The sequence below is a fragment of the Juglans regia genome, chromosome 13 (genome assembly GCF_001411555.2).
Source record: "Juglans regia cultivar Chandler chromosome 13, Walnut 2.0, whole genome shotgun sequence".
Classification (NCBI taxonomy): Eukaryota; Viridiplantae; Streptophyta; class Magnoliopsida; order Fagales; family Juglandaceae; genus Juglans; species Juglans regia.
Window position 1 is genome coordinate 38670695 of NC_049913.1, and position 22071 is coordinate 38692765.

General features: G+C 36.1%; 3 protein-coding genes across 9 annotated transcripts; 1 reads left to right on the forward strand and 2 right to left on the reverse strand.

Moving 5' to 3' along the window:
* Window positions 1-4370: 4370 nt before the first annotated feature.
* LOC108982752 (rust resistance kinase Lr10-like) lies at window positions 4371-10954 on the reverse strand. 4 transcript variants are annotated; one of them, XR_001994758.2, is made up of 8 exons: window positions 10702-10954; window positions 8127-8900; window positions 7840-7860; window positions 7271-7303; window positions 7076-7120; window positions 6644-6685; window positions 5214-6424; window positions 4371-4819 (listed from the first exon to the last, which is right to left on the reverse strand). XR_001994758.2 is itself a non-coding variant. In XM_018954213.2 (7 exons), exons 1-7 carry the CDS (start codon window positions 10847-10849, stop codon window positions 5280-5282), a joined length of 2229 nt encoding a protein of 742 aa, XP_018809758.1. In that variant the 5' UTR covers window positions 10850-10954; the 3' UTR covers window positions 4828-5279. The 4 variants fall into 4 exon arrangements, 1 of the variants encoding a protein (XP_018809758.1); XR_004798043.1 differs by lacking the exon at window positions 10702-10954 and adding an exon at window positions 9032-9086 and having other exon boundaries at window positions 8127-8921; XR_001994760.2 differs by lacking the exon at window positions 10702-10954 and having other exon boundaries at window positions 8127-8949.
* On the forward strand, window positions 9410-10635 carry LOC108982783 (putative RING-H2 finger protein ATL21A). 2 transcript variants are annotated; one of them, XM_018954255.2, is made up of 3 exons: window positions 9410-10203; window positions 10413-10439; window positions 10516-10635. In XM_018954255.2, exons 1-3 carry the CDS (start codon window positions 9438-9440, stop codon window positions 10530-10532), a joined length of 810 nt encoding a protein of 269 aa, XP_018809800.1. In that variant the 5' UTR covers window positions 9410-9437; the 3' UTR covers window positions 10533-10635. The 2 variants fall into 2 exon arrangements, with proteins under 2 accessions (XP_018809800.1, XP_018809794.1); XM_018954249.2 differs by having other exon boundaries at window positions 10413-10609.
* Window positions 10955-11479: 525 nt separating the features above from the next.
* Window positions 11480-21256, reverse strand: LOC108982769 (cyclic nucleotide-gated ion channel 1-like). Of its 3 annotated transcripts, XM_018954236.2 has the most exons (9): window positions 21100-21256; window positions 20399-20536; window positions 19107-19671; window positions 18407-18619; window positions 16837-17120; window positions 14542-14653; window positions 13097-13333; window positions 12204-12902; window positions 11480-11588 (listed from the first exon to the last, which is right to left on the reverse strand). In XM_018954236.2, the coding sequence occupies exons 2-8, from the start codon at window positions 20425-20427 to the stop codon at window positions 12204-12206; spliced, it is 2139 nt and encodes a 712-aa protein (XP_018809781.1). In that variant the 5' UTR covers window positions 20428-20536; window positions 21100-21256; the 3' UTR covers window positions 11480-11588. The 3 variants fall into 3 exon arrangements, with proteins under 3 accessions (XP_018809781.1, XP_035540596.1, XP_018809775.1); XM_035684703.1 differs by lacking the exon at window positions 11480-11588 and having other exon boundaries at window positions 11931-12902; window positions 20399-20474; XM_018954230.2 differs by lacking the exon at window positions 11480-11588 and having other exon boundaries at window positions 11931-12902.
* Between the last annotated feature and the right edge of the window lie 815 nt (window positions 21257-22071).

Sequence of the window (22071 nt, forward strand, 5' to 3'; positions counted from 1 at the left end):
ACACACACACACACACATATATATATATATATATATATTTATATTGAAGACCGAGTAGATGGGCGCATGTACGTAACATGCTGTGTGCTTCTATATATTTATATATGAAGAAACCTTCTCTACTCGCAAACAAAAAAATTATATAATTACAGTCATAAAAGAAAAGGATTTTGATCCACCAACCTGCACATTTCCAACGAAGAACAAAAATAGAAGCAAGCCAAAGATCGAAATTAAAACCGCGAAGCAGTTTTCCCAGATATTTGGACTTGTTTGAAGACTTCCACCAAAAGAACTACGAAAATTGGAACTATAAAGTATTAGATATCAATTTCTGAACAACTATAATTCGTGTTTGAGCTGCAATTGAGCTAAAATTAAATAGCAATTATGATGCGGTGGCCCTACACTTAACATGAATGCATAAAATGAACAAGATCCAAGTGTTGCCATGGAAACTGCACAAATTACCATACTGACGTTATATATATTGTTCGTATATTCCATATATAGTTCAACAAATGTGTAAGATCAATAACATGATAAACAGGATGATGTGTGTTAGAACATATATACGACATTAATATGCATGCATGCATGCTTATTGATGACAAGCACTAACAAAAACTATAGTACTGAAATAGCTGATCATTAATGTGGATATATAGCTAGGTACAGATTCTAATATATATGCACAAACCTCAAATTTCGCACCCCCCACCAAAAACAGTACAAGATCTTTCGAGTAAAAGTTGTGGATACCACTGTACCAGATTGAAGAGCTTCGAGAAATATTCCGAAATCAAACAATGTTTTATTTGGTGTTTTGACAGGGCAATACTCGTTTAAAAATGTATAGTTTCCAAAGCCGTGATCACAGTTGAAAAAATGTGGGTTACATCCAATTTGATTGTGACAGGCTACATGCCAACATGTTGTCTGTCGTTGGACGGAGAAAAAGAACCAAAAAGCACCCAGCACCTATAAGACCAGCACATCTCTGCTTAAAGATCAGAAAGTTCTGCAGATGTCGTAGCAAAAGGGAAGCAAATTAACATAAATTGAATACACAGGAAGTAATTGAACCTACGTACATGACTGGCGAGGATATACAGAAACATATTGAATGCAGCTCTCACGACCAAAACGGAACTTCTAAATAGGGTCGTAGTCTCGTTGAGTTTTGTCCACGCCAAATAGATACGGGAAATGCTAGGCACATATTGGAAGAGAACAATAGCATTCAGGAATTACTTCCTTCTGTTCAAAGATGTCGAACCTCTCATTTCTGAAAAGATAATTGGAACTACAACCTGCAGGACAGATTACAAACAGTACGTACTACGCGTGTAAGTTCGATTTAAGGAGTACTACATGATGCATTTTGTATTCGAAACAGATCATGTTCTTTTTCTCGATCGTGTCAGTAGTACTCTAATTGAGGCTTCACCTGTGAGAAAGGAAGAATAGCGAGTGTGTCAATGACGAAGTATCCCGCGAAGTACCTCTTCGCTATTAGCCAAGCATCTTTAACCAACACAGTTTCTCCAAGTTCACGATAGATCTCATCTATATATGGACATAGAAATTGCAATATGATGTTCACAAAATAAATCATATCCGTGACTGATCGCAAACAGATAGCACTAATCTTTAATGTTTTATCTAGCGCAAGGCACTTTTTCTCTTCGTTCACCACAGGAACGTAGAAAAACAAAGGGTCCACTGATATTGCAACCATACACGACACTACGAAAATCACATTCCAGATTCGAAGGAACCGCCCCTGCTCTGGGTGAAGGATTTTCACAATCCACTCTGGAATTTGCGGCCTCTTGTTCGTTTTCCCATTTTCTTCTGAATTAACTTCAGCCTTCTGGGGACCCTGCCTCTCAATATCCTGCAGCTCCCTGACCAGAATATAACAAACAAATATAGTCACCGTCAGACTTACAGGGTGCCCTATAATGCATTAATACCAACCAGCCGTACAAAATCATGTGAAAATTTTTTAGAATGATCATATATAGTTCCCATCAATTTGGAAGGAACTATCACTTAGGCACATGAGAAAAAGAAGATGCTAACCTCGGCTGATTCTCTTGCTGAAGCCCACGGCGTTTAAGTAGACCCATGAGTACTGAAGCTTATCACTGATAAAAACGTCTCAAACAAATATTAATCAAGTTTTATGATGTGAAAAATGACGACAGAAAAGTAAAACAAACGATAAGAAATCAATCCATTTATGTGGTTCGACAATATGTTTACTTCCATAGAGTGAAGATTTTATTATCTTGAAAATGATAAAATACATTTTAGGGCAAAATGCACTTTTCCGAACAGTCATAGTGTTCATTACTTATATATTTATATAGAGTTGTACCTTAAAACGGCCCTAATTTTACAATTACTAGGTTATTTACTAGAGGCTTGCTTCAGCATATGGAGAGTTCGTTTGAGTGAAATGTTGAACGAACTATTAGCTTGAGATTTGCTAGAATGACCTAAAGACTGAACGTTGAGCAAACTTTCAACACTCGTTGAAAATCCAAAAAAAATATCGTAACAAATTTTTGTCGAGTCACATCATCAAATCGGACCACCACAAGAATAAGAAAAATTCTATTCCTAAACCTCATACACCATACACCATCATTTTTATAATTTCTTTAATTTTATTCTCTTATCAAATATGTGGTATATGAATTATAAGTAGAATAATTCAATTATTTTAAGAATAATAAAACTAAAAAAACTTTAAAAAAATTAAAAAAAAAAAAAATTATGGTGTGTGGTGTATGGGCATATGAATAGCAATGCTCCAAGAATAAATCAGACTCCACAAATTCAACACTCCAGACCAATCGTAATTAACCCAACTAACGAGGTTTCTTAATTACCAGCACAATTTGAATTTTGATTCCTAAACATTGGAAAGCATATTGATTAGATAAACAATATTTTTTCATTTATCCAGAGGCAGAGAAGCATAAAGTATTATCATTATATATTAAATCCACCGTCAAAGTACTGCATGTACAGCTTAATCACGATCATCAAGAAGCAAACTCACTAGAATAGTCAGAGCAAGAAAAATCATTCTAGACGTTGTGAATAGATATTTATAACTGGTAAACAAACCAGTAGAGGAAATGTGTTTTTCCTTTTAGCAGTAAATTAAATAAAAGTAAACAATAAAGATCTCCGAATACTTGCCCGTTGTTGTAAATGCAGAGATCAGCATAGATCGAGGATGCTCATGTACATGTAAAAAGTGAGAAACTGGAGCAGGAACTATATGCATGCAAGGAGACCGACCGGGATACATCAAAGCTAGCAAAGAATATATAAATATAAATATATATATATATATATTTATATATATATAGCACAGAAATCGGTGGCTTTGTTTAGTAAGTGTACATGCAGATTCAGGTGTTTCTTTATTCTTTCCTATACTCTTGGTCAATAATCTAACGGAAATATATAAAGATAATTTTATAAATTAACGTAATTTGATATGATTTGTTAAATTATAAAATTATTTTTATTATAAAATAAATCTAACAAATAAAATAAAATTACATCAATTTTTAAAATTATTTTTATATAATTTTTTTTGTGAATATACCGTTTTCTCAAATACTCTTTCTTTTTCATTCTGTTTCTCTTCTAGAGTCTAGCTAGTAACACGTGATGGTCGGTCGATTTCAACCATTAGTTATCAGTTGCCTTGTGGTTGTAACAAGTGGAGTGGAACCCATTAAATTGGGAAGAGCCCTAATTAATTATTCAGTTGTCTTGTTGCTCTAATACGTTGAAACCAAGATTACACTTAAAGATAAGATTGATTGAAAATAAGAGTAATATTATCTAATAATAATGAGTTTCAATTAAAAAAATTATTGTGGCTGCATTACCAAAGTACTCCAAAACATGACAAATCTTAGTAGTTTGATATCTCTATATATTAGAAAACATTACTCTATTTACCAATTTGAAAAACAATTAATGTTGATATGATTTTATATTTTTTGTTTACTAAATCAGGAAAAAACTATGATGGTTTCGTATTTTGGACTTAAATATCTGCATGATGATCAGAGTTCTTAATTAATTAAATATCTTCTTTCAATTAATCAGTCATCCTCAACAAAATAAATAAATAAATAACTATCTCACTCTCTATATTAATAAAATATTATTTTGTTTAAAAAAAATTATCTACCTTTTTATGCATTTTTTATTTATTTTTTAAATACATTTTTATTTTCTTTTTCATAATTTCCAATAATCTATCATCAAAATATATAAAACTCGTCTATGAACCTAAATTAACTTCATTTTCTATGGGAGGTATACGCTTCAAAAAAAAATTAGGCTCACTATAAACTCCAAGAGTACTGGTGATCAAGCCAATACATAAACTTGTGTAAGAAATTAATACAGACAAACATGCTCTCTCAATTTAGGGATGGGAGTAAAGCCGCAGTACATCTAATATTCAGGAAAGAAAGAACCTCCCCACCCTAAAGAAAACATAACTCATTTACATCTAATACAAGGCAAACATGCTCTCTCAATCACTATCAATAATCCATTGCTCTCTGGGAAGATCCAGCCAAGTGACATAGTCACTAGTAGCACCACTTCAATCTCCCAATTTGGCTAACGGGTAAGAAATTTGCTGCTTGATTAATCTCTCTGAATATATTTTCCAAAAGCATAATCATAGACACAGATATCAGCACTATTTACTCTCAAAACTCTATATCAGCCCAATGAACGTCTCCATTTCCAATTGTATAGAGGAGTTCTGTAAAGAGTAGGTAACATTAGTAAAGGAGAGCTGAAGGAGCATCATACATCATATCACGTTAAAAAACCTTAAAATGGTTGCCTTTTCACAGTATCTGTGCAGCTATACTCTCCTCTACGTCCACTGGTTGACATTGCAGGGGTGTTTTTATGGCTTATGGCTGTTCGTACCATCTTATGGTTTTCCAGCTATTAAAGGTTATCTTATGGCTTTCCAGATCTTCTTTTGGTGTTTTTGAAGTAGGATTTTCTAGTGTTTGGCTAGGGTAATTGCTGAATTAGTCACTAATATATAAACTGAAATGGATTGGTGCTGTGATTGCAAGATGGTTCAGATGAAATTCAAGAAGTTAGCAAAGGATGACTAATGCAGATTGAATGGTAGCACATACCTTGTCATTTCTCAACCCAAGATTCAATCCATTTGTCAAGTACGAGTGAGTCAATGAATCTGGCATCTATGCTTGATTGAAGGCACTTGATTCACTTGATCGGATTGATGACCATGTTTGGGTTGAACTGTCTTCAATATCTACTTGTTTATATGATGATGATGCTGATGCTGATGATGATGATAAGAAAGGCTTGGAAGGCATTTGTAAGCAGTCAACTTCTCCTTCAAGCATTTCTACCACTTTAGTCATAGAAGGACGATTATTAGGATTCATCTGTATACACCATAATGCAACTATGATCATTTTTTTGCCTATTTTTTTGTCCTCTTCCTTGGTACCTTCCAGTTCTACATCCTTTCCATTGCAGAACTGATCATAAGCCCAAGTGGGGAAGTAAGTTTGACTTGAATGCTCTGCAAAAGTATTAAAGTTCTTTCTTCTACTAGCCATTTCCATCAATAACATTCCAAAACTATAAACATCAGCTTTGTATGAAATGCCTCCAATGTTTTTGTAGTACAGCTCAGGAGCCATGTATCCTAATGTCCCTCTTGCAGAAGTCAAAGAAACAATGTTGTCATCTGCTGGATACAATTTTGCAAGGCCAAAATCAGAAACTTTGGGAGTAAAATTCTCGTCTAAGAGAATGTTGTGAGGCTTGATATCAAAATGCAAGATCTGCATATCACAACCTCGATGTAAATATTCAATCCCGCGAGCCACTCCTAGAGCAACATCAAGTATTTTCTCATAGCTAAGGAGGATACTTCCTTGTGAAAAAATATATTTATTGAGAGACCCATTAGACATGAACTCGTATACAAGAGCCCGCTTTGATCTTTCAACGCAAAAACCAATGAGTTTCACTACATTAACATGGTGAATCCTTCCAATTGTTGCAACCTCATTGATAAAATCCTGACCATTAGCATTGGATTTACTTAACATCTTTACAGCTACAATTTGGCCACTTCGAAGTGTTCCTTTAAATGCAGTACCAAAGCCTCCTTCACCTAATTCTTCCTTGAAACTTTTGGTCATCTTACAAATTTCTGAATAAGAATACCTTATTGGCATGAGGTAATTTTGACTTTGTAGAAATTCTTCAACGGTGTCATACATTGACAAATGTCTCCTATGCCATTTATAAATCAAAAATGCAATCACGAATGGAGTCCAGAACATACTTTTTGCTGCAAGGTACAGTCCTATGGAGGAACACCAAAACAAGATTATAAGAGATACAAATATGGTACCTCATTAGTGCAAAAGAATGACATTTTCTTATTATATAGTTACAGTTCAATTAATTTCCTTCCAAGGTCATGCTAATAAAGCACAGAGTTTTATACTTTCAAGTAATTGTAACAATATTTTCGTAGAGTCTGCTACTTTAAAAAAGATTAAATGAGAGAATAGAATCTTACCAGTATCAATGCTCGTTATCAACAATAATCTGATTAAAGAAACTGTAGTATATATGAAAAAAAACAAATTAATTACTTAATCAGGAAAGCGATACAAATATTTTGAAAAGTTTAAAATCTAATAAAATTGCAAAAAAGAACTCTTCCTTTGGATCTTGCTTAAAAAGAAAAAAATTGCCATATAAATCTAGACTTTATATGTCTAGGCTAAGCTGGATTCTATGCCTTCTCAACGTGCATGAGCTAACTTGTAATAAACAGGGGAGGAGAGTTTGGTTATTAAGGCTTGCAAACGAGCTTTCAATTAGGATATGATTGAACTAATGTAAAAGAAACCTTTAAGTTTGAGAGCAACCCAAGCATGCAGTTATTTTTCTACTTGTAATTTTGCATTTCTATAACTCATCCAACTATTTGAGATAGAAACCTCACCTCTATATCCATACTTTGGTAGTATCTGATCATCGACTCTTTGTCCTGTTTTGGTAAAGAAAAGAATATCATAGTTTAAAATTAGATACTTAAGAATGCATGGTATGTAGTTTTCATGCAAGTATTGTTAGCATTTCTGCATAAACATTCAAACTATTTCATACTGAATAAAACCAAGGGGAGATAGATTCTTACTGATCAAGTTCGGAGTTAGTCTGTTGATAATAGCTACAATATGAAAACGAAAAAGTTAGTAATCAATCTAAAAGGTGAATCAAAAGAATTGAGTCTATATTGGCCTAATAAAATTGAATAACAACCTTGTGCTGGCGTCATCCTCAACCAGAAACAACTCTACAAGCCTCTGGACCTAACACATATGCTTGGGGTTGAAAAAATTTGTCCATTGAAAAGGTTTCAGTTAGGATATTTATGATAGGTCTACAAACACAAGGTTGGGTCATGATAGAATTAAGGTGCAGACTTTCATAGAATACTGATAGTCTTTGTTACCATGGGAAAAAATGGGAGCAATTTCATAAGAAAATTGATGTTTTTTTATCCTCTTCATGCATTTTACTCATTGTTTCTGAGACCCAAACAAAAAGCCTAAAAGTTTGAGATTGGCCCAATGCTCAGGCACAAAGTTGTTATTCCTCTACTTGTATGTAATTATTAGCCAAAGTTCATTCAATTTTATTTCATTGTGACATTCTATCATATATGAATCAAACAACTTTTTGAGACAGAGTCGGAGACCTTACTTGTTAGTGCACCAAGCATTCCTATATCGACCAAAACAAACAAAAAAACAATAAAAATAAAGTCAGCATTGGAACCTTAGAAATAAAAATCAACAACTCATTGCCATATGCTAAACTACAGTGAATATCTTACTACATTGATGTGTGAGGTATAGATGAATTTCTAGTGAGTGGGCAACCCAAGAATTCAGAAATGAAAGAAATAAAACAATGGTGAGCACGTTAGATGTTTGATTAGAAATTTCAAGTGTCACGTAATTTCAATTACTCTGCCTTCGCTAACGCACCATTTTGAGAATGGCACTGAACAACGCCCGAGTCACTGAGGGAACAACGTTCGCCATTGTTGCAGCCACAGTTTTGTGCGAATGACAACTCAAAGCCATATTCCACCAATTCATTGTGGAAGTCTGTACAGGAAAATTTTCTTGGGACGGCCTGATATGAAATGGGCGACGATGACAGAGTCATTATCTGCTCTACTTGGCACAAGTCCGCCACATACTCTGCTTTGATCGAGTTGAGAAATAGAACGTATCTATACCTCTTGGAATGGGACAAAGTAGAGTTGGAAGAGTATGATCCGTTATCAGAACAGGTTGAAACGTCCAAATAATCAGTAGAATTCACTGGCTTTTCACACTTCAAGAAAACCACATTGGCTGACAAAAGCCTGACTTCATCGTAGCCTAAATAGTGTGGAACGCTTGAGACGTATGGAACCTTTAAACTGAAATTTGTCAGGCTTAAAAAATAACGAGGGATGAAGGAGTAGTTATCTTCTAGATTAATGCCAGGGTCAACAACTCGGATTGTGAGGTTGTTGTAATCGATTGCCTTGACGTAGTATATTCCAGAAAATAAGTACAGCAACGTTTGGTTGTTCTCGCATGACAGGCTATATCTTGGGTCGCCACAATTTGGTGGATCGCCTTGTAATCGAAACGGATGGCTTATGTTGTGGATATTGCCGCAGGAAGAAGGAACACAGTCCTGACTTGTATCCTTGGCAATGCAAGTTTGATGGAGTAGGAGCACAAAAACAATCAGAGCTGCAAATCCTGCAGGAAAGGGCATTCGTCCTGCCATTAAAAGAGAGAATCAAATAGAAGAGAGTATTATGAGTGATTGGATACAGATTACACAGCTGTGGACAAAGATGAGAGAATGTATATATATTAGGGAGAAGCACCGGCGCATCTGATGAAAATTTTTTGACGTTTCCACGCGCAGAGGTGGAGACACATTGTCAGGTGAGTTTTGACTCTGAACAATTCCGTAATATAATGAAACAAGTTCGAAAATTCAGCAACTTATTTCGATAAGCTACGCATTTGACAAGTCGACCATTCACAGTTTCCCACGTTCGGAAATTCAGCAACTTTGTTTGTTCTGCAATCACTTTTTTTTAATTGAAATTAGCCATTTGAGAAGTTACACATTTGACAATTCAGCAACTTGGACAGGTCGTAGCCGTGTTTGGACTAAGAACTAGCTTGGTTGAATTCTAGTCTTTGTCTGTCTTTTGAAAAAGAAAACTTCATTTCACACGCAGAATTGAGCCTACTTGTACTCCATCTGTCAACCCCAGTAAGATTATGGTATTTTTCCTCTTAAAAAGAGGCTGCGGAAAGCTTCAAGAAAACAGAGAAATATTTGGCTTAGAAATGGCAAGCTCCTGCTTCTTCTTCTTCTTCTTCTTCTTCTTCTTCTTCTTCCTGGCTTCCATTGTAGATGTCGGACAAGGCCAAAATGGGTGTCCTGAATTACGGTGTGGAGGACAAGGCCCAGCCGTCCGATTTCCTTTCCGGCTTAAAGACCGCCACCCAGACCACTGTGGCTTTCCTGGGTTTCTTCTATCCTGCACTGGTACCAACGAAACGGTACTCGAGCTGCCCATTTCTGTAAAGCTCTTTGTCAAAAAGATTGACTACAAATCTCAGGTAGTTAAAGTACAGGACCCAAATCATTGCTTTCCAAGGCAACTTCAGGGACTCGATTTGTCTTCCTCGGATTTTCAATTCCAAGAAAGAAATCTTCAGTCTTTTGCCTTATTTAATTGTTCCCAAACAAAAACAGAAGATGAGCGTCGGATCTCTTGTCTTAGTGGCCCTAGCCACCAAGTTTATGCCGTGCTTTATGGTGAACTCATTACCGACTTGATCGAGTCATCATCTTGTACAAAGATGTATAGTCTTCCATCAATTCCATCTGATTTAGTATTCGGTGATGATAACACTCGTCACTTTAAGTGGTCTATACCAGACTGCCGATACTGTGACGTGGAAGGCAAGAATTGCAAATTGAAGAATACGGGCACGAGCACTCGATCAGAGATTGTGTGCGTCCCCAAACACCCTAAAGGTATTTTCTTCTATACGAGTTGAATCAAAAATTCAAACTTTGCACAGCTTTCAAACTTTTATAAATCAGAGATAGATGGAATACAAAAAAACTGTGTTCACAAGATGCAACTTTTCCACCAAAAAGACCAGAAATTTTCTGGGCAAACAATTCTTTTTTGTTTTCTCACAAGTATAACGAGAAGCTTATTATGTTAAAATCTTTTGCAGGTGCATTCACGAAAAAAGTGATTACTGGTACGTTGTTTGTTTCCCATTTGAGATTTTCATTTTCTGAGATAAATGGAAGTTCGTGACCCACGATTGTTTACAGTGCAGGTGTCATCCTAGGTTCATTTCTGTTAGCATTAGCTGTCTTTGCTCTCTACCGTTTCTATAGTTATGATAAAATTGAGAAAGAATATCGAGTGAAGATCGAAATGTTTTTGGAGGACTACAGAAATTTCAAACCCACAAGATACTCATATGCTGATATTAAAAGGATTACAAATCAACTTACTGAAAAATTGGGTGAAGGAGCCTACGGAACAGTCTTCAAAGGAAAGCTTTCTGATGAAATCCAAGTTGCAGTAAAGATCTTGAGCACTTCCAAAGGAAATGGAGAAGAATTCATAAACGAAGTGAGAACAATCGGTACGATTCACCATGTTAATGTGGTTCGTTTGATTGGCTTTTGCGCTGATGGATTTAGAAGAGCTCTAGTTTACGAGTTCTTACCGAATGGCTCGTTAGAGAAGTTCATATCTTCCGTGGATGCCAAAAACAATTTCCTTGGTTGGGCAAAGTTGCAAAATATTGCTCTTGGGATAGCAAGAGGTATTGAATATCTGCACCAAGGGTGTGACCAACGAATCCTCCATTTTGATATCAAACCTAGTAATGTTTTGTTAGATCAAAACTTCAATCCAAAAATCTCTGATTTTGGTCTCGCCAAGTTATGTTCTAAGGATCAAAGTATGGTGTCTATGACCACCGCCAAAGGAACCATAGGTTATATTGCACCCGAAGTGTTCTCTAGAAATTTTGGAAACGTGTCTTATAAAGCAGATGTTTATAGCTTTGGAATATTGTTGCTTGAAATGGTTGGAGGCAAGAAAGTTGTTGATGTTACAAAGGAGAACACTAGCCAAATTTACTTTCCAGAGTGGATCTACAATCTCTTAGAACAAAAAGAAGACTTGCGAATTTTTATTGAAGATATTGGTGGAGATGCTAAAATTGTGAAGAAACTTGCAATTGTGGGACTTTGGTGTATTCAATGGCATCCGATTGATCGTCCCGCGATGAAAGTTGTGATTCAAATGTTAGGAGGAGGAGGAGACGAGTTGAACATGCCCCCTAATCCCTTTACCTTCAAGGATCCTATAGAAATCAATGCAAGGATGCCTACAAAATATTTAAGCCAAGGGTTAGAAGTCATCCCAGAATCAGAGGTAAACTGAAAGTTTGCTATGAAGAAATTTAAATCGTGTCGTACTCGAGCATCGTTGCTATTAATTTATTTTGTAATCATTATAGGGGATTCGTGAGCAACACAAGCACAAGCCTGTGTTGGCTGTGTGCTTGGAAAATAATCTCATTTCACATGGCACTCATTGTGCCACTTCCTTTTTTCGTTTATTTTCCAGTTACATGCTGCCCTAGACCTGGACTCTGGCGCACTGACCTCTTACCCTTAGCATTTTTAAGCAAGTCTGGGTAAATATGTCAAACTTACTCTCATAAAGCTTGTCCAATTCAAAATTTCAAAGGTTTGATTTATTTGCTATATGTATTTTTATGAAGTTTGATACTTCGAATCTATGCATTGGATAACTTTCAGAATCCATGAAAAAAAAATTGTAAAAACTCAATATACAACATAATATACACAGACCTCCTGCAGTCGATTAATGACTTTTCTACCATAGTGTGATTCCACTAATTTCTCTGTGTCTCTCCACCCGGTAGAATTCACATGATACAACAAAACAAACATATAAATCACTAGGGGTTAGATACCTATTGTTCTTCGGAAGTAAAATCAGGTTCTGCTGGTTTCTGAAGCATTATGGGCGGAATTCTCTCTGGGACCCTTGCTTTCCGTGTACTATTGCGCCGCAACAAGCGAAGCGCATTAGCAGCAAACCGCGAGGCATAAATGGTGGCACCCAAACTTGGCGAGCTCCCACCAGCCTTCACCAATGCATCTTGCAATCTATTCTCCTCTTCCCGAAGAGACTCTTCAAGCTTCTTCTTGTTATAGCGGCGCCAGGCTGCCTGTATGAAACAAGCCGCCCAAGTCCTCCATTGTTGAGAGTAGAATCTGAAAGTATGGCGAAGTTGCTTGCTATGAAGCCGACGGAACTGAGAGGCTACAAATTTCAAATCATCGGCTTTTAGAGCGAAGGCTTCAACTTCGGTGAGGGCTCGGACAGTTCTTGTTGAGATGGGTAAATTGGATGAGGATTGGGGATCCAGAGCCCAAGTAAGAAGTTCTTCTCCACAGAAATCACCGGCCTTGAGATATTCAGAGTTGAAGAATCCAGTTCTTCCACCATTGGTCGTAATGGTCAATAGCTTGCCTCGCATGATGAAGAGCATCTCGTCAACTGGATCTCCCTCCCGAACAATGTAGCTTTTCTCTGTGTAGAGAACCGGCTTAAGACGGTCACACATTGCATCCAACAATTGTTCATCCATCTTTTCAAACATTGGCACCTTAAATACATCCCAAAAACAATGAATGAGAATCGATCCTAGATTGAGCAATTTCTGAGAGCATAGTAATTCAACTTAAAAAAAGAGGTAGACAACATCTCATGGCCTTTCTGTTGGAATCCCAGTTTAAACGATTGGCTTGTTACTCCGGTAATATGACATACAACAAAATTTAGTGAGGTGGAGAAACTCACTCTCATGAGCAGAGCCAAGCAGAGATGGCGCTTTATGTCCCTTCTGAGGTCCTTGGGAAGATTACGGATCAAATTATCTTCATCAACACCTCTAGTTTCTTGCCATTTGTATTGTTCATACCTCCTAATCCGCTCTCTCAGATCTTCAGGGAGTAATCTGTGTGACATCCACTGTTCGGCATCTCGTCTTTTGACCCTCATCTCCTCCAATCTTGTAGTAGTGGATTGCAAGTATGTCTGTTTCAAAACAAGTTGAATTCATCATAAAATGAAATATATGGGCCTCAAACAAGTTAATTCTTGAGTTTTACGCTATTAAGCTCAAACAACCTAAAAGTGTGCTTAATCTTGCAACTCAAACCACTCAATATCGGGCTTTTATTGAAGTTGTGTTCTTAGGTCATTCAACAAATCCAAATGGATGCCTTTCAATCAATGCAAAACATACACACTAATTGGAGTATCTCAATGGTGAAGATATGCAGTATTCGTTACCCAGCATATTGCTTGCAAAGGCACTTCCATATTTTTCTTTCATTTTCGTTTTCTTTCTTTTTTCCTTTTTTTTCTTTTTTTTGTTTTGGGGTTACAGAATCTGCAATAACAAGACATAAAAAAGGAATTCTTTTAAGCATTTTACAGACGGCTATGAATTACACCAAGTGCACCTTCTAGGAAAGCTGTATATTCTGAGACATCAAAGAATGCATCAGCAACTGTAGAAAATAATAAGGGAGATTTTTGGGGTAGAAGTCCGTCAGAATGTACCCATAAGATGAATGACCCATACAATCAGCACTCGAGCACTCAACTTTAAATTCTGGAACTCACCAGAAAGCTCACAAACATTTGTTCTAACAACAAATAAAAATCATTTCTATTTATAATTTTTTAAAATTCTATTTATAACCTAATTATGAAGTTATTTAAGTGACATTATTCTATTACTCATTGTAATAAATAATATATGGACAAAGAAGATGAAGCGTTATAGAGGAACGAACACAAAGTGTTTTAGGCCTCATTTGGTTACACAAACCATCTCATTGAGTCTCATCTAATCATTACAATTTTTCCAAACTCCCACACAAAATACAATAAACAATTCAACTTTTTCAAATCCAAAAAAAAAAATTATATTAAAAAATTATATTCTAACAACATTTTATTCAACTTTCAACTTTCATCTTATCTGTGTAACCAAACGAGGCTTTAGTCTTTTAAACTTCCAACAAATATTTAATTATATGACCATTCAAATTATTTTCATTTAATTGACCAAACTCAGTCATTTAATGCAGGAGTGAATGACATGGCTCAAGCAAAGCTCCTGCTTTGAAAATTATAAATGTTAAATAGTTCCTTATTGCTATTCTATTGCTATTCTATCCTTTAAAGAGGATGGTCACTTTCAGAGCTATATATTAAAACTGGCTAGTACCAACCTGCATATTCCCGATCAAAAATGAGAACAATACCAAGCCAGAAATTGAAATGAAAACTGCAAAGCAGATTTCCCAGACATAGGTACTTGTTGATAGATTTTGACCAAGAGAACTGCAAAACAAATTGAGACAACAATTCATGAGTGCCCCACATAGAACATGTCAAGGGTACACATCATAGCAAGATGACAAAGTCCACATGAAATCTAATAAAATGCACGAGACAATGTGATAAAACCAGCTCTATACCCGGGGCTGAAATACAAGAAACGTAAACATCTACTCAAGAGGATTTGTTTACAGAAGCATAAAGCACAGTTATCGAACAAGATAAACTGCAAAGAATAGAAGTTTTATAAACAAATGATAATTTCAGAAGTGAACTGCAACTCCTCGACAGAGAACACTTCAAAAAATACACATTGTGATGAAATGAATGATACATTACATCAGCAAACATGATAAAACCAGTTCTACATATGGGGCTGAAAATGCAAGAAAAAGGAACCAAGATTCAAAAAAATGCCTCATTTACAGCCAAGCACCAATGGAGATCAAAAGTAATGTTAACGTCACAAACAAAGTTCAATATTTCGTCATCAGATATATTCGTAGTCAGATCCCACATCTTTGTATTCCCATACCCCAAAAAAAACCAAAAGAACAAAAAGGACCCACTCAGACCTGCGCTTCCATTTCCAGAAATGATACTTATCCTTTCTTCATCTGTTCACATCGAGTTCAGTCTACCTTTAAACATGTTTTGTCTGTCCCAACTTCAACCCACTTGCTCTTTCACTTATCCCACTTATTGACAATTTTATTTCCATTTTCTAGAAATAATCTGTTCACACACACGCTGATGCCAGAGATGACCTTCAAGGATAAATGACATATCACCCCCATTTGTAGCCATTAATCCCTTCCAATCCAATCAATTTGGTAAAATCTGATCGAATAAACCAGTTAACTGACCATAATATATGTCATTCAGCACAAAAGAACAAGAAAGAGCCAATAAAAATAAGATTGTTCATCCGGGTTCCGGCCCGGTTTTGGGGTTTCAAAATCGGGTCAGAACCCGGACTGGGTTAACCCGGGTCAAACCCAGGCTGGAACCTGGATGGAAACCGGTTTTTAAAAACCTGGAACCCGTGTTCCGGTTTGTACCCGGTTTTTTTTTAAATCGAAGCCTACATGTTATGAATATTTTTTCATGAAAAAAATGTTGATGCAGCATTCAAATCTATTTATTTAATTTTTTAAACTAAAATTGTTTATAAAATAATATTACACTATTTATATGAAAAGCACGTATTACATTACAAGCACAACATTCCCATAATCAAAAGCTCAATCCAGATCTTCTAAAGGGAAGTGCAGCACTGCAGCCCCAACAGGATATACTCAACCTCGAGTTCAATGGTAAAATCTACAGGAACGACTTTATGCAACTCTTCAGGAGGCACAGATGGAATATAGGGCCGGATGCCCAATTTGGTCAAATACTCAATAAAAATAATCTCAGATGCAGGTCTTGGGATGGCCATGTTCATTTTAGGTATATTATCTGCCTTTCACGTTTGTGTGTATATATATATATATATATATATATACACACACACACATATGTATATATATATGCATTTGTCATCTATTTTTTCTACAAACTTTGCCGTGTCCATGCTTCCGTTACAAACAAACTTCACAAAGAATATTTTGAATTGAACACTGCTACACCGACAAGGCTACTTGAGTGTTTTTTTTTCTTTTTTTCCATGCATTTTTTTAAATCATTTAAACACTTGAAAAAAATTCACACCACCATTAAAAAATATTTATTTAATCATTAAGTAAAAAAAGAAAAAGACAATCGGGACCCATTTTCGAGACCCACAGCACCTTGAGTTTCTGTCTATTTAGTTGCTAGAAAGGAACAAAAAAAAAAATTCAAAACATTCAAACCAAGAGGAAAAAAAAACCAGGTTCTGGGTTTAAAACCGGGTTCCAGATGAACAGGCAATTTATTATAAAAAGGTTCTCACGATCCAAGCATGAATAAAAGAAAGTTTATGAGCAATGTAGCACCAGACATCGCACAAGCACTATGTATGAACTACGGCCAGTTTACTGGATGCTTTTTTATTCATTCAATGTCAAAAAACAAAACACTAAATGATAAGCATACAAAAGCATGTTTCTGTCATTATTAAAAATAAAACACACAAAGAAAAGGTGATATTATTGCTGCCAACTAACTCAGCATAAAATAAATGTGATCCCATAGAAGCACACCTCAGATTTCGCAGGCCCCACCAAAAACAGTAAAACAACTTCTCTGGAAAATCCCTTGACTCCACTACACCAGACTGAAGAGCATCGAGGAATATTCCAAAATCAAAGAGCGTTGCATTAGGTTCCTTTACGGGACAAGATGCATTCAGTAAGTTGTCCACCTCTAAAATATTACTATCACAATACAAAGAACTGTTTAAGCATGTGGAATTATCCCTGCAGGCTTGTTGCCAGCAGATGGTTTCTCGCTCTATGGAGAACAAGTACCAAAAGGCTCCAAGTACCTAAAACAACAGAAAAAACGTAATAGTCAGAAATATATATAAAAGAGAGAAAATGGCACTTCAATTTATTGCAATTTTTAGCTACTCATCAAAAAAAAAAATAGCAGTAAAATGCAATAAAAGTTCTCTAGCTCATGGTGCATTTTGCAAGTTCAGTGGTGGGGAACTCTCAAAAAGGAGGTCCAAAGGCGAATTCATATGAAATCAAGACTTCTCCTGGCTTACTCTATAAATTACTGACAGTGGCACACAAATTAGTCTATGTCTTGAAAGAGTCCAAACTGGAGCTTGTCAAGCTGCAATGCTATTTACATTCTCTATTACATAGGACATTTTTCCTTGTTGACTACAAATATATTTTCAACACAAAGCCAGGTCAAAACCTCTAGCTCAACAGCTACAAAAAGGTATCCACCCCGATTTAAGTCATGAGTGTTCATATTGAATAGTGTCTTTTCCTAGTGAAACTTATATCAGATATAAGTTCCTTTCTTTTCAATTCACTTTCCTTGGTACACATTCTCACATGCATACATATATGTTGTAGTATCCAAAATCCTAATCTAGAACTGCTCATAAAAAAACTGGCTTAATTATCTTCAAATCTTCAAGCTTACATGATAATCATGCTTGCAAATAGTACTACAAATTGACTAATCTGACTCCTAAATAAATGTGCACAAGTTCCAGCTGCACTGAAATTCACATGATCTTGTCTCTCTGCATCTGATGGTCTAATAGCCTTCTACAACTTAAAAGGGATACTGCACTCTATTTAACAATAAAACTCTAACAAGTCAAAACCAAACAAAATATCTACGTCTAACGAAATTATATGGGTAGGACTACATGTTTTTCTTATTGGCACCAAGTGTCTAGAACAAAGTCTCGACTAATCCTAGGGGTGCACAGGCCCTCAGCAAGGAGTCTCCTGCAAGTGCACCCTGGGTAATTCAAGGGAAAATATGGCCCTTAAAAATTGTTTGCAACCAAGGGTTCGAACCTTAGACCTAGAAGGAGCATGCCATCAAGACCAAGGCTCTTACCACTTGAGCCAACCCATGGGGGTTACATTTTAAGGAGATGATCAACATTAAGAAGCAAAGGCAGCACACATGGACACACGACAGCTATACAATGAACCAACATATAGATAAACATATAGATAAATTTTTTTTATAGGTAAACATAGAGATAAATTTGCCGAACAAATATATATTTTTAAAGAAAAATGTAGTTTCACCTAAGTACCAATAAAACAAACCAGGCCATTTAATGAAACTTACATGGCTAGCAAGCATGTAAAGAAGGAGATTGAATGCAGCTCCAGCCCATGCAGTTTGTGTGAGTATGCCAGAAGTCCTTGTAACTTCTTTATATAACGGATAGATTCGAAGAAACCTCGGTAGATATTGGAAGAAAACAACAAATTTTAACCAGTTCTTCGTATTCAACGATTTTGAGCCTCCCATTTTCGGAACGATAATTAAAATCACCACCTGAGCATATCACAGCATGTTAAAAGTCAGCATTTTTTTTATACACACAACTTTCCGAACCATTCTGCACAGTAGAGAGAAAATATATCTAAGTTGGGCAGTTGAATTCAACCTCAGACTCATGCTTTAACATAAGAGAAGGTCAACAAGGACTCTGCACTGATTTTTGGTCCTGCTACAAGAATTTTATGTAACAAAAGTTCCACATGGGAGGACAAACATAAAACTTTAGAATAGGCACCAAGTCAAGTTGAACTGCATTAAGTACCCAAATGAAGACCAGGGTAAATAAAGGCACTAAACAAACTTCCTGTGCATGTTAAATTTAAATTTTTGCTTACAGGGATACAAGCTGCTCAACCAATGTTACTAGTCGAGTAATACGCAATCAAATATAGGAATTGCATAGAATATAATCCCTTTGCGAGTTAACCAATGAAATAACCCCAAGAAGTAAAAAATTTGGCCTGCAAAGACTTTCCCTTACCTGTGGGAGCGGAAGGACGGCAAGAATGTCAATTAAGAAGTATGATGACAGATACCTCCGTGCTATTGCCCAAGCATCTTCAACTAAAACACCTCTTCCAAATACACGAGAAGATGGAGCAATAAAACCAGTTCGAAATTGAAAAATAATATGAATTATATAAAATATATCCGTGAAAGAACGCAAGATAATAGCTGTAGTCTCCATTTTCTTGTCCAACTCAAGGCACTTCTGGGCATCAATAATCACAGGGACATAAAAGAACAAGGGATCGAGTGAAACTGCAATCACACATGAGAGCACAAATATCTTATTCCACTTTTGTAGAAACGGACCCTGCGGATCAAGAATTTTCTTCCTTGAACCTGAGCCTTGAGCAACAGCACTATTAAATGAATAAGATTTCAATGATTTTTTAATCCTGTTTATCCTATCTGAACTAGATTCAAAGCTTCTTTGAAACTTTTCTGAAACCAAGCTTAATGCCATTCTGATTCTTCTTGGATGCATTTCATAATTTTTAGAATGCCCCTCGGTACTTTTCTCTGACTTCCAATCCTGAAACCTGTTCCAAACATTGTAAGTGACATCAAAATCCTTCCTATGACTCTATGCCCCATTTAAAAGGAACATGAAAATAGAACCCAAACAAAATATGAAAAATATACATTAAAGTTGCCAAAGAAATTGGAAAGCATCTCAAAATCAAAGCAAGATGCTAACCATAAAACCCAAACTTTATAGTGGTGGTGGGGCATGATATCTCATGTGTCAGTTTTGTAGCATTGATGGTGGGTGTGGTGGCAAAGAAATCGGTAGAAGACAAGGCAGCAACAACATTCATGGAACACCATTATCACATATGGTAAATAGGAGGTTTGAATCAGTGTAGTTACTCTGGCCGTGGAAGCACTCACCATGGCTACATATCCAAGATATTAATATCAAAGGTGGCAGGGTGGTTTCCATATCAGAAATAATGGATAGAATTGGTAACATTCAAACATGGTGGTGGCTATGATAGGTATGTGTGAGTGACAAACTTAAACTTTTTTGTTTTTAGCAAAAAAATCAATAATCCACAAATTTATTTCTGAAAAGTACCATCAGGTGGAAATAACAGATTCTAATCTGGTTGATTCCAAAAGCACAAGAAGTGCACACAACATGCTAAAAATTGCACCTTAAACTCAAGCATATAATTACTAAGCACCATAAATTGCGTTAAACTAACCTCACACCTTAAACTCAGGCATATAATTAGTATGCACAATAAATTGAGTTAAACTAACCTCACAAACTTCTCTTGCTGGTAGTTCATGATTATATCTTCTTGAAAACACGATTTTTCCGATGAAGAATCCACCCCTGAGAAATTTATCGATCCAAAAAACTACTTCATGCAACATAAAAACTCTCAACGCCAAACCCTGATGGATAAAAACATTCAAATTAATGAAATGGATTCAAAGCACATCCTCCACACATTGTACCCGACAATAAATGATTGTTCAAAAAACCAAATGGATCATAGAATTACTTAAGCACCGTAATTTACTAGAAATAATCCAAAGGTAGAATAACAATAAGGAAATTTTGGGTAAAAGCGACAACATGGTCCACATCAAAAGAGTACGAATTTGCAGATATTTCCAATAACATCCCGTCCACGCCAAAAATATTTTCAAAAAGCGATATCCACTATAATCATCCAAAAACAATGGGGATGAAACTTAAAGCAGCGCACTTTTTTAATTAACCTTTTGGAAACAAAAAAAAAGCGAATCCTAAATTTTCGGGATTTTAAATTTCTAACAGTTTGTACATAAATTTCAAGAGATTTGTAGGAGAGACTCGAAAATCAAACTTGAACAGAAAGACAAATGAAAATAACTTGAGTTCTGACAAAGTTAAAGGACGATCACTTGGAGGTTCTCAATTGGCAAAAGAAAACGACTATACAGAAAAAGTTTTTGACTAAAAAGAAACGCACCGAAGGAGAGACTAGGAGCGACTAGGAAATCAGGTTGTACATGTGTAGAACTCCATGGGCGATCAGCGCAAGAACTAAAAAGGGATATTTTTTCTACTTCGAAGAGAGAGAGACAGAGAGAAAGTTCGCGGAAATTGGCGAGTCAGAGTAAAGGGCACTCGGCGCAACGACAGCATTGAGAAAGTCTACGCGACTCATGTGGGGTCTACTGAAGCGTTTTCTAAAGATTTTTTTTTATGTGATGCTACGTTTCGCTTCTGTACGGTGGGTTCAGTATGAGCGCGGGGATTTTTTTTGGGTCACCGTAAATACATACGAATTTGATGCTACGTTACGCTTCGGTACGTTGTGTTCTTTTTTTTATAATTCTCCATTGATCAATAGCTCAATAACAAAGTCTAAATACAATAAGGAATTTCCGATATTTCCACAATACAATCAGAAATTGCTAATGTGTCCTTGCCTAAGGTGTGTGCAATTAAGTTGGCTTCTTTTAGTACGTGTTTGATGGAGCAGTTTTCATAACATTGTAGTTTGAACTTAAATGTTTGGAACTAGCATTCCAAAGCAATTCAAGTTTTCCTCATGACCTTGGATAGTCATCACAACTTGCTTTGAATCCTCATCTAGAATTATTCTTCTCAAATCCAACTCACTCTCAAATATTATTGCTTGAAGAACTGTATAGGTTTTTGCTATTAGAGGATTTGAGAACAAATATTGCCTCTTCCTCAGCGTAGTTAGAATCTTACCCTCTCAATCACGAACAATAATTCCAATCCCAAACTTGCCGTATATTCTATCTACCACTGCATCCCAATTAATGTTGAAAAATTATGATGGAAGAGATTCCCAACCATCATTCCTATGGAGAGTGGGTAGTCACCATTAGGAGACTCTAAAGTCCTGCAGCAACTGAGAGGCATCTTGCATCAATGAGTTAGAGCATCCCCATCCGGATGCGTAAAACAC

What these genes read in the sequence shown, in the direction of transcription:
- LOC108982752 (XM_018954213.2), bottom strand. Translation starts at nt 10,849, where the DNA reads ATGGTGAATCGTACCGATTGTTCTCACTTCGTTTATGAATTCTTCTCC. An exon ending in AATGCTTGGTGCACTAACAA is followed by an intron (nt 7,304 to 7,839) that starts GTAAGGTCTCCG and finishes TTCATATTGTAG; the next exon opens with CTATTATCAACAGACTAACT. An exon ending in ACTAACTCCGAACTTGATCA is followed by an intron (nt 7,121 to 7,270) that starts GTAAGAATCTAT and finishes TTACCAAAACAG; the next exon opens with GACAAAGAGTCGATGATCAG.
- LOC108982783 (XM_018954249.2), top strand. Translation starts at nt 9,438, where the DNA reads ATGGTATTTTTCCTCTTAAAAAGAGGCTGCGGAAAGCTTCAAGAAAAC. An exon ending in CGTCCCCAAACACCCTAAAG is followed by an intron (nt 10,204 to 10,412) that starts GTATTTTCTTCT and finishes AATCTTTTGCAG; the next exon opens with GTGCATTCACGAAAAAAGTG.
- LOC108982769 (XM_018954236.2), bottom strand. Translation starts at nt 20,427, where the DNA reads ATGAACTACCAGCAAGAGAAGTTTGTGAG. An exon ending in CCGTCCTTCCGCTCCCACAG is followed by an intron (nt 18,620 to 19,106) that starts GTAAGGGAAAGT and finishes TGATATGCTCAG; the next exon opens with GTGGTGATTTTAATTATCGT. An exon ending in TTTACATGCTTGCTAGCCAT is followed by an intron (nt 17,121 to 18,406) that starts GTAAGTTTCATT and finishes CTGTTGTTTTAG; the next exon opens with GTACTTGGAGCCTTTTGGTA.